This window comes from Bombina bombina, chromosome 1, assembly GCF_027579735.1.
Source record: "Bombina bombina isolate aBomBom1 chromosome 1, aBomBom1.pri, whole genome shotgun sequence".
NCBI classification, from domain to species: domain Eukaryota; kingdom Metazoa; phylum Chordata; class Amphibia; order Anura; family Bombinatoridae; genus Bombina; species Bombina bombina.
The window spans coordinates 994,717,327-994,732,184 of NC_069499.1; the positions used below are offsets into that span (position 1 = coordinate 994,717,327).

Consider the following 14,858-nt stretch of genomic DNA (forward strand, 5'->3'; position numbering starts at 1 on the left):
TAAAATAAAACCGTTACTGTCACTTTAAATTTTAAACTGAACACACTTTATTACTGCAATTGCGAAAAAACATGAAGGAATTGTTCAAAATTCACCAAATTTTCACCACAGTGTCTTAAAGCCTTAAAAGTATTGCACACCAAATTTGGAAGCTTTAACCCTTAAAATAACGGAACCGGAGCCGTTTTGAACTTTAACCCCTTTACAGTCCCTGGTATCTGCTTTGCTGAGACCCAACCAAGCCCCAAGGGGAATACGATACCAAATGACGCCTTCAGAAAGTCTCTTCTAAGTATCAGAGCTCCTCTCACATGCGACTGCATGCCATGCCTCTCAAAAACAAGTGCGCAACACCGGCGCGAAAATGAGGCTCTGCCTATGCTTTGGGAAAGCCCCTAAAGAATAAGGTGTCTAAAACAGTGCCTGCCGATATTATTATATCAAAATACCCAGATAAAATGATTCCTCAAGGCTAAATATGTGTTAATAATGAATCGATTTAGCCCAGAAAAAGTCTACAGTCTTAATAAGCCCTTTTTGAAGCCCTTATTTACGATCGTAATAAACATGGCTTACCGGATCCCATAGGGAAAATGACAGCTTCCAGCATTACATCGTCTTGTTAGAATGTGTCATACCTCAAGCAGCAAGAGACTGCTCACTGTTCCCCCAACTGAAGTTAATTGCTCTCAACAGTCCTGTGTGGAACAGCCATGGATTTTAGTGACGGTTGCTAAAATCATTTTCCTCATACAAACAGAAATCTTCATCTCTTTTCTGTTTCTGAGTAAATAGTACATACCAGCACTATTTCAAAATAACAAACTCTTGATTGAATAATAAAAACTACAGTTAAACACTAAAAAACTCTAAGCCATCTCCGTGGAGATGTTGCCTGTACAACGGCAAAGAGAATGACTGGGGTAGGCGGAGCCTAGGAGGGATCATGTGACCAGCTTTGCTGGGCTCTTTGCCATTTCCTGTTGGGGAAGAGAATATCCCACAAGTAAGGATGACGCCGTGGACCGGACACACCTATGTTGGAGAAACAGTAAACGTTTTTTATCACAGTCAACACACTGTCACAGGTCTGCTGTGACTGATTACCTCCCACAAATATAAATTTTGAAGACCCTTGAGCTCTCTGGAGACGTCCTGGATCAAGGAGGAAGAAACAGGAAGACTATGATTGAATTTTAACTGTGCAACAAGGCGCTAACAAAAAGCCCCTCCCACTCATATTACAACAGTGGGAGACCAGCTATAACGGTTTTTATGCAGAAAAATACGTTAGCCATGTGGAAAAAATCATGCCCCAAGAGATTTATCACCAAAGTACCTCACAAAACGATTAACATGCCAGTAAATGTTTTAAAAAACAACATTTCAGATGCTGTGTAAAGTTAATACTAAGCCTGCTACCAGTCGCTTCTACTGCAGTTAAGGATCACACATTATATCAGTATTAACAGTATTTTTTCAGTCAAATTCTAGTCCCTAGAAAATAACTCTACTGTGCATACATTTACCAGCCTGATACCAGTCGCTACTACTGCATTTTAGGCTGTACTTACATCATATGGGTATCGGCAGTGTTTTCTTAGTCAATTCCATTCCTAGAAAATATTTTACTGCACATACCTCATTTGCAGGGGACCCTGCATGCTATTCCCTTTTATGAAGTTACCCCACTCCTCAGAATGTGCGAGAACAGCCAGTGGATCTTAGTTACGTCTGCTAAGATCATAGAAAACGCAGGCAGATTCTTCTTCTAAATACTGCCTGAGAGAAAAAACAGCACACTCCGGTGCCATTTAAAATAACAAACTTTTGATTGAAGAATAATTAAGTAAAAAACTCCAACTCCTCTCACGACCTCCTTCTTTGTTGAGAGTTGCAAGAGAATGACTGGATATGACATGTGAGGGGAGGAGCTATATAGCAGCTCTGCTTGGGTGATCCTCTTGCAACTTCCTGTTGGGAAGGACAATATATCCCATAAGTAATGGATGACCCGTGGACTGAACACACTTAACAAGAAAAATATAAATTTATCTTCTCAAAACTCTGATGTTTTTGAATACTGTTATGGGAATGAACAATATGAATTAAATTACTGTCTACCAAAAATAGCTAATTGAACTAATCTAAATAATTTATCCAGGGTATGTAAAAATAAACAGACACAACTACAGTGAACAAGAAATGAATCACAAATCCATACAGACTATAGAAATTACCAGCAAATGCTTGTTTCACTTAAGAAACAATTACCAGTGTTCAGTCTTCACAAAGATATGTACTGTGTACTGTACACCACAAAATCATAGAAAGCAGCACTGTAGAGGCCTTTGCATCTTCACCCCACAAAATTGAGACTGGCTTGTAAAATCTGCCTTTGGGCCCTTGAAACTTCCATGAAGTTTGTGTCTGAAAGGCCTTAAAATAAAATGTTTAACAGGTTACTTTCCCATCGCTGTCTAAGACTGATGTCGTTGTGTGTATCCTTTTGTTATTGCCATATTTTGTTTAATATCAACCGGTTTGCTCCATTTAAGGGGGAGATGAAATGTGTTCAGATGATGCTATATATGAAAACAATACATTTTCTACGCATTTCGCATCTGATATATGTGAACGTTTTGGTTCTAATACTTTATACTTTACAACCAAGAGATATTTGTTAATGTGATAAACAGGTTCTTCATAATGTTTAGAATTTCATTTTAAGAATATTTTGATTTTGCAAGGTTAGTCAGTAAAGTCACTAATAAAGTCAGTGAAGGTAATTGGAGGGTTAGTGAAAATCAAACTCTTTATGGTAAGAACACAGTTTTGACTAATTTTTAAAGTGTGCATAATTACCGTCAGGCCAATTTCAGGTACAACTTGCAGTGTTTCAAACTCTTTAACTTTGGCTGGCTCCACATCCTCCTCCAACTCCCAAGTGCTTTCTTCATAAGACAAAGAGCACCATTTTACAAGATAATGTATTACTTCCTGAGAGACAGAAAACATATGTCATGAGCACAATATAGCATATCTTTGTCAAAAATTAATTTGTCCAAAAAAGGTAGTCATGGTTCTTTGACAAGCTAGGTGGAAGACCAAATGCCAAGTTGTTTCACTTATTAAAGAATATACATAAGCACATGTGAGAAATGGATTGAACTATTTCAGTATTCTCCACAGAAAAATTTGCCAGCCAGGTGGCATCATGAAGTAGCCAGGTGATGGCAGTATAATACTTTGAAATATTATATATTTTGTCATTTATACACAATACTTAAAAGGACATTCTAGTCAAAATTAAACTTTCATGATTTAGATAGGGCATGCAATTTTAAACTTTTCCATTTACTTTTATCATCAAATCTGCTTTGTTCTCTGTGTATTCTTTGTTGAAAGCTAAACCTAGGTAGGGTCATATGCTAATTTCTAAGCCCTTAGATGCCGTCTCTTATTTCAGTGCATTTAAACATTTTTTACAGCAAGACATTGTGCTCACTGCCAAGTTATTTATGAATCAGCATTGACTGTAACATGCAAGTCTGTCAAAAGCACTGAGATAAAGGGGCAGTCTGCAGAGGCTTGGATACAAGGTAATCACAGATGTAAAAACTGTATTAATATAGCAGTGTTAGTTATGCAAAGCTGGGGAATATGTAATAAAGGGATAATATATATTTGTAAACAAACATTTCCAAGTAGACTGTGCCTTTAAGATATCAAAAGTACAAAGTATTTGCCAAATTTAACATAAATTGATGTAATGATATTTCATGCAATAAACATTGAACATTTTTATTATTAACTTATTTTAGCTTAATATTTTAGCCAAGTGTTCAGTAAAATCAGCTGGGTGGTGTGCCCATTGAATAGCTCCTGGGTAGAACACTGTTAACAACTCAAGATGGAAACATTTAACGTTTAACATGTAAGGTTCTTTTAAGACCTGGAGTTCAGAAACCTTGTCTTAAGAGACACTTTATAAGAAGGCCCCTAGTCACAACTATTTTATTTTACCCTAAAATTAATTTGGTGCACATATTTACGCATTATAAGAGGCTGTAGTAGGTCAAAGTAAATTGTGTCAAAGCAAAAAATGTAAAAAAGTAGTTAAAGGGACATAATACTCATGCGAAATCACTTGAAACTGATGCAGTTTAACTGTAAAAAGCTGGCAGGAAAATATCACCTGAGCATCTCTATGTAAAAAAGGAAGATATTTTACCTCACAACTTCCTCAGCTCACCAGAGTAAGTTATGTATAAAAAGTTATACTTCAGCTGCTGTCCAGCTGCAGGTAAAAATAAATAAATGAAGAAATGAACAGCAGCCAATCAGCATTAGCAGTGCTGAGGTCATGAACTCTTTTACTGTGATCTCATGAGATTTCATTGTAAACATCCTTAGACTGAATAGGGAAATAAGATGAGTGTGCACGAAAGCTCACTCCCATAGCTGTCCCGGGACGGACATACTGATTTGCTGCTTAAAAGTCCTTTACAATGGGATATGGCTACTGAGAAACTTTTGAGGTAAAATATCTTTTTTTTTATATAGAGATGTTCAGGTGATATTTTCTATTCAGCTTTTTACAGCTATGCTGCATCACTTTCAAGTGTTTCAACATTTGGGTATCATGGACCTTTAAGCAAATGTATTTGTGTAAACCGAGAAATGACATTTTAGACAAGTGAGTTAAATAATTCCTCACCAACTAGAAGAAACGTAGGAAACTGAAATCAATAAGGGTCTGTTAAAAATAAATATAGTAATCTACCACTAGATATCTAAGGGTCGAACTCTAAAAATCTCTACAACTCTACAAGTGAGGAAAAGAGTCGGAACCCAAAACAACAAGAGCCTCCACTCTCTCCATTTAGATGAGATGTTCTAAAATGATTCTCCAGCACTGCAAGATCCCTCATAAGATTGTAAAAAGGCAGCTTTTGCTATATTTCTCTAAGGGGCGATGTAGCAGTGCATGACATGAGCGTTTTGTGATATTTACACTTAGTATTTTATATATTTATGTTTTGTCTTTTAAATTAAATTATATATTCTATTATTACCCAAAGTCTTTATTTCAGATAGAGCATACAATTTTAACCAACTTTCCAATTTACTTTTATTATCTAATTTGCTTCATTCTATGGTAGCATTTGTTTAAAAACATACCTAGGTAGCCTCAGGAGCAGGTATGCACTACTGAGACCTAGGTGATTTTTAGAAACTGCACATATATACCTCTTGTCATTGGCTCACCTGTGTTCACCTTTCCAACAAAGGAAACCAAAAGAGTGAAGCAAATTTGATAGTAAAAGTAAAAAAGAAAGTTGTTTAAAATTGTATGCTCTATCTGAATCATGAAAGAAAATGCTGGGTTGCATGTCACTTTAAAAGGACAGTATACACCAATTTTCATACACTGCATGTAACAGACACTACTATAAAGAAGAATGTGCACAGATACAGATATAAAAATCCAGTAAAAAACTCTTTAAAAACTTACTTAGAAGGTCCCAATTTAGCAGTGTTGATGAGGTTAGGTGGGAACACCCACTGAAAGAGGCTAAGAACAGACCCTCCCCCACCCCTACATATGAAGAGACCCATTATGCAAACAGTGGTAAGTAGGAGTCTGTACACATCATTATACAAACAAATTAAAGGGAGAAATGCAACTAAGCAAATATCCCATACAGGGCGCTTCCTTACGAAAAACTATGCTAAATAGCAAAATAGCACTATAAGCAAAAAACATACAACCACATATACAACATATCAACCAAAAATGTATAAAATGTCCTTGGATTCCAAAAAAAAGCAGCACTCTGACAAAGGATGGTCAATCCCTGGTATGCAATGATCTGGAGAAGAGAAAACACAGAGGCGCCAACATGGCCTAAATGGTAACACTTACAATATGTTGTGCACTTCCAGGTGCAATATAGGCGAACTGGGACCTCTCAGTCGCCCAGTAGACTGCGCTCTTCACAAACTGGATCTCCTCCAAGTTTGTCATCCAGTTTGCCAAGAGCGTAGTCTACTGGGCGACTGAGAGGTCCCAGTTCGCCTATATTACACCTGGAGGTGGACAACATATTGTAAGTGTTACCATTTATCATCTTTCTGCCAACCCTTACTGTACTAGGCTATGGTAGCTCTGTTTTCAAATTATGATACAGGCATTAGTGATACATTTTTGACAACTTCCTGTTCAAGTGCCCAGCCTGCCTGCTTATAGTGAGCTGGACCACTAGAAAGTTTCAGTCTGCCTCATTAGCACCATTGGGTGCGATCCCTTTGTGAGTACCTTTATCTACCTACTATTTATCCCCTTTGTTTGATGGTACTAGGCCATGTTGGCGCCTCTGTTTTCTCTTCTCCACATCAGTATACATCTAAAACTTTGGGGCTTGGTTTGCAGTCTTAAAATCAGCACATTGTTATTTAAAAAGAAAAAAAAAGAAAATGCATGCTTACCTGATAAATGTATTTCTTTCCAGATACGGTGAGTCCACGGTTTAATCAATTACTGTTGGGAATATCACTCCTGGCCAGCAGGAGGAGGCAAAGAGCACCACAGTCAAAGTGTTAAGTATCACTTCCCTTCCCACGAAGGAAAATGGAGAAACAGAAGAAGTAACAAGGTGTAGAGGTGCCTGAGGTTTAGTCAAAAACAAAATGTCTTGAAATAAAGGGCGGGGCCGTGGACACACCTTATCCGGAAATAAATACATTTATCAGGTAAGCGTAAATTTTATTTTCCAAAGCAAAAATAAAAAATTTATAAAATTTGGAAAAAGAATGTAAGGAAGACCAAGTTGTCGCCTAGCAAATCTGCTCTGCAGAAGCTTCAATTTGAAAGTCCAAGAAGAAGAGACAGCGCTCGAATAAAGAGGCATAACTGAGGACACTGCAGCCCCGCAGTCTGAAAAACAAACAAATTTAACTTCTCAACCAGAGAAAAGAGAAGTAGCATTAGCTGTCCGTTACAGAAAAATATTAGGCACGCACAACATCCAAATTGTGCACATACGTTCCTTAAGAGATAAGAATGAGGACACAGAGAGGGAACAACAATTCCCAAACAATATTTCCCCTAAGGAAAAAAAAACACCTTATCCGAAATAAAATAAAGCAAATCGCACTGCAAAGCCGAGAGTACCTAAACTCTCCGAGCAGAAGATATAGCCAAATGGAAAAAACTTTAATTTAAGGACTGCTATGGCCGCAAAACCTTAAAACAGGGATAAAACTCAAAGAGGAACGACAGACTAAAAACACAGGCCTGATACTAAGCAGGATCTGACAAAAAGATAAAAAGATTACACATCAGGCACATCTGCCAGACACTTGTGTAGAAAAAGATAACACAGAATTCTAAACCTTCAGAGAACTGATTGATCACCGTCCTCCAGTCCTTCCCGGAGAGTAGTCCTGGGATTCATACCAATCAGGGAATTAAGCCAACCTTATGGGAAAATCACCAGTACCAAGCTTGCGAATCTGAATCATGGTCTCAAAAGACTGATACAGAAAAACCATGCTTAGACCAAACCAAGCATTCAATCTCCAAGCAGAGAGTTTCAGAGAACTCAAAAGTTGGATGAAAAAATGGGCCCTGAAGTAGAAGGTCCTTCCTCAGGAACAACCACCAAGGTGGAAGCATTACATCTCCGCTAGGTCTGAAAACCAGATCCTGCGACTATGTAAGAACTTATTAAAAATGATGCTCCCATTTGATACGATCAATGACCTGTGCAAGGAGAGCATACTGAGGAACAGTGATGTCAGACTAAAAACCCCAGGCACCGCCGGAAAATGTAACAGAGCAGCCTGCTGATTTCTTGACCTATAACATAACCTGGAAGCTTGGCGAACTGTCAACTCCAGCACCTCCCATTTGAGGATTAACCTGGAGAACATCTCCTGAAGAATCGCCCACTCCCCGGGATGAAAAATCTGAATGTTCGAGAAGTCCACTCCCGGTATTCACTCCTGAAATGTGAGTAGTGGATAAGCAACGAATGTGAGCGTCTGCCCACCAATCATGGCAAATGAACTCCAGGTTCCTCCCAGGCGGTTAATGTAACCACTGAAATGAAATTGTTTAACTAAAACCTGACAAGCCAGATAAGGCGACTGAAGCCAAGCCATCAGAGCATTGAAGATCACTCTCAAATCCAAGAAGGTTATGGGGAGAGCAGACGCCTCCCAAGTCCATAGTCACCAACCCAACAAGCTAGCGACCGAGGTCACTATTACTCAGGAAGGTTTCCGGAAGCAAGTGCTCTGAGACAGATACTGCTGAGAAAACCAAAAGATTCTAGAGAATGCGGGCAACGATCCTGCTACCTCTTGCAAGATCCACAGGGAAGAATCTCATATCGAAGATCTAGATCTATCCTCCGAGACAGATCCCCGGTCCACTATCTGAACATGCATAACAGCAGACTCTCAGATGGAATCGAGCAAAGGAATGATGTCCAATGAAGCAACCATCAGACCAATTACCTCCATATATTGAGCCACTGAAGGGCCAAACAGAGTGCCGAAAGAGGCAAGAGGAAAAAATCCTCTATTTTTGACCTTTGTCAAAAATATTCTCAGAGATAGGGAAACTAATATGGTCCCTAAAAAACTACCCCTGTAGCTGGAACAAGGGACCTCCTTTACAGATTCACTTCCATCCGTGGTAATGAAGAAAGACAACAAGGTCTCTGTATGAGAGTTTGCTTGTTTAAAAGATGGTGCCTGAACCATTATGACATCCAGGAAGGGCACCACAGCAATTCGCTGAAACCTGATCACTGCCAATATAGCCCCCTCTGAGAGCCAAGGCATGGCCAAAGGGAAGAGCCACAAACTGAAAGGTTTGACAGAAAGACAAAACTCAGGAAATTGAAAATACTCGTCTTTCAAGTCTATGGTCACCATGAACTGACCCTCCTAGACCAAAGGAAGAATGGAACCACTGGTTTCCATTTGAAAAATGGTACCCTGAGACAACTTTTTGAGACACTTTAGGTCTACAAAAAGGCGAAAACTCCTAGACCCTGTTCCCTTACAGGAACTGGAACTATCCCTCACAGGGAAGAGAAGTCCCAATCGCACTACAAAGATGCCTCACTTATCTGGCCTGCAGATAAAATTGAAAGGTGGAACCTGCCTCAGGGAGGGAAAGAATGACTATTATGTCCACAGCCTTTCTGGGACATCTCCTATCCATGTTTGAAGACAAAGAGATTCAGCTCCCCACCTGGACCGATCCTGGACTGGGGCAAATCCTAGAATCTATAAAGTTCACTAGATTATTTAGGGATTGACAACGACAGGTTTTTCTCTGAAAATAGAGAAGAGAGGAGCGCGGACTCAAATGCAGAGTAATAACTGTTTAATATAACACACACGACAAATGGCCACTCACAAGATAAAAGTATAAAATCAGCATATGTGCAACAATAACACCAAAGACTTATCGTCTCAAGCCGGCATCCTTCTGTGTCACAAAGATGTCAAAGTTGGCATGTCCCTCCAATGTCTTCCAAGTGTAGCCAAATCCAGTTTGTCAAAATATGTCCGTGAGAAGTGTCTCCAAACAAAGTTCATGCAAAAGCATAAGACATAAACAGCAGTAAATGTACCTGTATTTATACACTAGGATATGAAGCAAGGAGGATGGCAAGCTAAGTGAATTATACGGCTGTGTAATAACATTCCTCTGCTCTTATACCTCCAGGCTCGTAGCTGCAGACTTAGAGCTGGGGCGGCTTCACAGGAACGGATGGCTCAGGGGTGGGCGGGTCTCTACGCGTTTCGTCACGTCTCGGCGTGGCTTTCTCAAGAGTGATAGGTAAGGAGGAAGAAGAGCCTATATGAAGGGGAGTGTAACTACACACACCCTCTTCTTTGACCAATCCCATGAGGTGAAAAACGGCAGTGTTAGGTATGTAATTAAAAGCGATATGTTAAAGAGAAACATTACATTATATAAAATATCACAATAATAAATACATTAAGCATATACATATTAATTGATATATAAAATAAACATGCTGGTAGTACCATAAGATAAAAAAACAGGGATATAAATAAGTTAATAAGGATATGCTCTAAATAAATAAACATTCAAATACTAAAATACTATATATATGGAACAAAATGTAAACATATACATGGCAATTGCATATAATATATATATATATATATATATATATATATATATATATATATATATATATATAAAAGATAATGACACAGTTAATATAGAAAAATTGGTAAAAACAGTAAAATTAATGTATATTATAAAACTATATTATAAAAAGGCCTGCAAGTCAATTTCTATATTTAACCCATTAGGCTCTATGCAATTAAGATTTTTAATCCAAAAAGTTTCTTGTTTTCTGAGTTTTAATAGCCTATTTGTGTCCCATACGTTAGGTTTTATCCACTTTATGATTTTGACAGTGAGATCTTGGGGATTTTGATTGTGATGGGTTTTAAAGTGACGGGACACACTGTGATTTTCAAAGCCAGATAAAATATTATTTACTTGTTCTCTAATTCTGTATTTGATTTTTCTCTTCGTGCGCCCTACATAAATATGTCCACATTTACAGACTAATTGATAGACCACGTATGTAGTGTGACATGTATATCTAAGGGAAGAGCCACAAACTGAAAGGTTTGACAGAAAGACAAAACTCAGGAAATTGAAAATACTCGTCTTTCAAGTCTATGGTCACCATGAACTGACCCTCCTAGACCAAAGGAAGAATGGAACCACTGGTTTCCATTTGAAAAATGGTACCCTGAGACAACTTTTTGAGACACTTTAGGTCTACAAAAGGACGAAAACTCCTAGACCCTGTTCCCTTACAGGAACTGGAACTATCCCTCACAGGGAAGAGAAGTCCCAATCAAACTACAAAGATGCCTCATTTATCTGGCCTGCAGATAAAATTGAAAGGTGGAACCTGCCTCAGGGAGGGAAAGAATGACTATTATGTCCACAGCCTTTCTGGGACATCTCCTATCCATGTTTGAAGACAAAGAGATTCAGCTCCCCACCTGGACCAATCCCGGACTGGGGTAAATCCTAGAATCTATAAAGTTCACTAGATTATTTAGGGATTGACAACGACAGACATAACAGCCAAAACCTCCTTTAATCACACACAAAGGTGTTCAAGCTGAAATATGAAGGATACTACTTCAGCATCAGAAAAGGAATTATACTGTCCAAATCTGAGATTTTACCCTCAGAGGCTACTGACGTATCAACCTCATCAAACCTATGAGGAAAGCCATGAGTGTAGCAGCAGGCAGTACAGAAACCTTACTATCTGAGACTCTAATATTCCTCCTGCGATTTTCCCCTGAAAAAGGAGGAACACAGATAATGCCACATATACTCAAAAGATACCTGAGTAGCAAATTTTAAAGGCAAATAACTCCTCCAGGAGATAATGAGGAAGCGCAGGGCACTGCGGGTGACGCCATAGAGGCTTGGGACGTGTAAGGAGAAAACTGAGGCATTTCCTAAACAGTAATTTGGAGGTATCGTTCACCCTTTAGGTGCCTCTAAACATACACATGAGCCTGGCAAAATTAACAGTAAATCATAGGAATCGTTGACCCCTTATGCCTTTAAATACATGAGCCCAACAATCAGGGGATCAAAATTAACCCCTAGTCTCCTGTGACCATAAAGAGCCTGCATCCTGCCAAAAATATCCTACTAAAGGATATATCAGTACCATCTAATGTTGAAGAGAAGGCTTCTTAACGCTTATAGTGCCAGAAGACGAAAAGTCACTTACCTGCAGTCTAGCCGTCCGGCAGGAAAACAGCCTACATAATATGAGAGGATGTCACTCCTCACAGAGACCTGTAGAGAAAAACAAGAACAGAGTAAACCTACTCAGGCTTTCTATAGCAGGGCAGCAACATGTTAGGAAAACGCAGCAAGGCCCACCTTACCAGCTCCTAATTGCTTTAAAGCCACCACGGCCCTACTGAAGAGACTAAAGTGGAGTACGGCTATACCAAATCTTGAAAGGAAAGGTCAGAGCAAACCTACTCTGGCTTTTCAAAATAATAAAATCTTGATTGAAGTGAAATAAATCCAATCTTCTTCAGACACCAAAACTTCACTACCTCCTTGCACCGAAGGCAAAGACAATGACTGGGGGTTGTGGGAAGGGAAGTGATACTTAAGTTTGACTGTGGTGCTCTTTGCCTTCTTCTGCTGGCCAGATATTCCCAACAGTAATTGATTAAACCATGGACTCACCGTATCTTAGGAAAGAAAAACTATACGTTTTTACAAAAACACCCCAGATGGGCTATATAAATGGATCATCTACAAAACATTTATGGAAAGAATAATCTAGTGTACAATGTCCCTTTAACTTTAATATCCCCTATGAGACTCTGTATCCCAGAAAACTTAATTACTTACTATGAAACCTGATGATCAAATATTCTCCAGTTTGGAGAGAAATTATAGTGCAGACTTCAGGGGTTGAACTGTCTGAATGCTCTAAGAAAAAAAAGAGTGAAACCTGGAAGATCCAGAGAGATGATCGATACATAGAAAGTAATAAGGCTCCCTGGGATACAGAATCTGACAGAGGAGAGTAAAAGTGAACATTGGCAGTGTTGTTTGTAAAAAAAAAAAACACACAAAACAGCTTAAAGTAACATGAAACCCCAATTTTTTCTTTCATGATTTAAAAAGAGCATGCAATTTTAAACAACTTTCTAATTTACTTCTATTATCTAATTTGCTTCATTCTCTTGATATACTTTGCTAAAAAAAAATTTTTTATCTAGATAGGCTCAGTAGCTGCTGATTGGTTGCTGCACATAGATGTATAGATGTGTGATTGGCTTACCCATGTGCATTGCTATTTCTTCAACAAAGGATATCTAAAGAATGAAGCTAATTAGATAATAGAAGTAAATTGGAATGTTGTTTAACCCCTTAATGACCACAGCACTTTTCCATTTTCTGTCCGTTTGGGACCAAGGCTATTTTTACATTTCTACAACTACCAAAAAACACCCGTGCTAAATAGTTTCTAAATTTTGTCCTGAGTTTAGAAATACCCAATGTTTACATGTTCTTTGCTTTTTTTGTAAGTTATAGGGCCATAAATACAAGTAGCACTTTGCTATTTCCAAACCATTATTTTTCAAAATTAGCGCTAGTTACATTAGAACACTAATATCTTTCAGGAATCTCTGAATATCCATTGACATGTATATATTTTTTTTTAGTAGACATCCCAAAGTATTCATCTAGGCCCATTTTGGTATATTTCATGCCACCATTTCACCGCCAAATGCGATTAAATACAAAAAAACGTTCACTTTTTTACTAATTTTTTCACAAACTTTTGGTTTCTCACTGAAATTATTTACAAACAGCTTGTGTAATTATGGCTTAAATGGTTGTAAATGCTTCTCTGGGATCCCCTTTGTTCAGAAATAGCAGACATATATGGCTTTGGCGTTGCTTTTTAGTAATTAGAAGGCTGCTAAATGCCACTGCGCACTACACGTGTATTATGCCCAGCAGTGAAGGGGTTAATTATGGAGCATGTAGGGAGCTTTTAGGGATAATTTTAGCTTTAGTGTAGTGTAGTAGACAACCCCAAGTATTGATCTAGGCACATTTTGGTATATTTCATGCCACCATTTCACCGCCAAATGCGATCAAATTAAAAAAAACGTTAAATTTTTCACAATTTTAGGTTTCTCACTGAAATTATTTACAAACAGCTTATGCAATTATGGCACAAATGGTTGTAAATGCTTCTCTGGGATCCCCTTTGTTCAGAAATAGCAGACATATATGGCTTTGGCGTTGCTTTTTGGTAATTAGAAGGCCGCCAAATGCCGCTGCATTTCACACGTGTATTATGGCTAGCAGTGAAGGGGTTAATTATGTAGCTTGTAGGGAGCTTGCAGGGTTAATTTTAGCTTTAGTGTAGAGCTCAGCCTCCCACCTGAAACATGAGACCCCCTGATCCCTCCCAAACAGCTCTCTTCCCTCCCCCACCCCACAATTGTCCCCGCCATCTTAAGTACTGGCAGAAACTCTGCCAGTACTAAAATAAAAGCTATATTTGGGCTTTTTTTGTGTGTTTTTTTAGCATATTTACATATGCTGCTGTGTAGGATCCCCCTTAGCTCCCAGCCTCACTGATCCCCCACCAAACAGCTCTCTAACCCTCCCCCTCTGCCTTAATGGGCGCCATCTTGGGTACTGGCAGCTGTCTGCCAGTACCCAGTTTAGTAAAAAAAATGTGCCTTTTTATTTAAAAAAAATACCCTTTTCTGTAGTGTAGCTTCCCCTCCCCCCCCCCCCAAGATCAACCCCCACCCCTTCCAGGTCCCTTAGCTGTTTATTTACAGCTTTTAAAACTTTTTTTTTTTTTTTTTTTAACTTTTCCCAGTTTATTTTTGTGTAGTGCAGCGGTTCCCTCCCGCTCCCGCCCCGTGCACGCGCCCGCCCGCCGCCCCCCCGTGCACGCGCGCGCTCCCATGCGCGCTCCCGCCCCCCGCTCCCGATCCCGCCCCCCTCCACTCCGCACATCGATGGCCGCCCACCCGCCTCCCAGACTTGCTCCCACCCACCAACGTTACCGGCCACTGATGTCCGGTGCAGGGAGGGCCACAGAGTGGCTCTCTCTGCATCGGATGGCCAAGGGGGGTTATTGCAGGATGCCTCGATATCGAGGCATCACTGCAATAACCGGAAAGCAGCTGGAAGCATGCAGGATCGCTTCCAGCTGCTTTCCAGACCAAGGACGTACGCCACACGTCCTCGGTCATTA

The 14,858-nt window shown here is 39.3% G+C and overlaps 1 protein-coding gene across 3 annotated transcripts in view; it reads right to left on the bottom strand.

Annotated features, from left to right (window-relative positions):
• The window catches only part of CHD6 (chromodomain helicase DNA binding protein 6), a 1,034,665-nt gene that overhangs the window by 605,116 nt on the left and 414,691 nt on the right, over window positions 1–14,858 (bottom strand). For all 3 annotated transcript variants that reach the window (XM_053712106.1, XM_053712055.1, XM_053712147.1), the window contains one exon: window positions 2,866–3,000. In XM_053712106.1, the coding sequence (XP_053568081.1) occupies window positions 2,866–3,000 (135 nt within the window). The remainder of the gene's footprint in view (window positions 1–2,865; window positions 3,001–14,858) is intronic.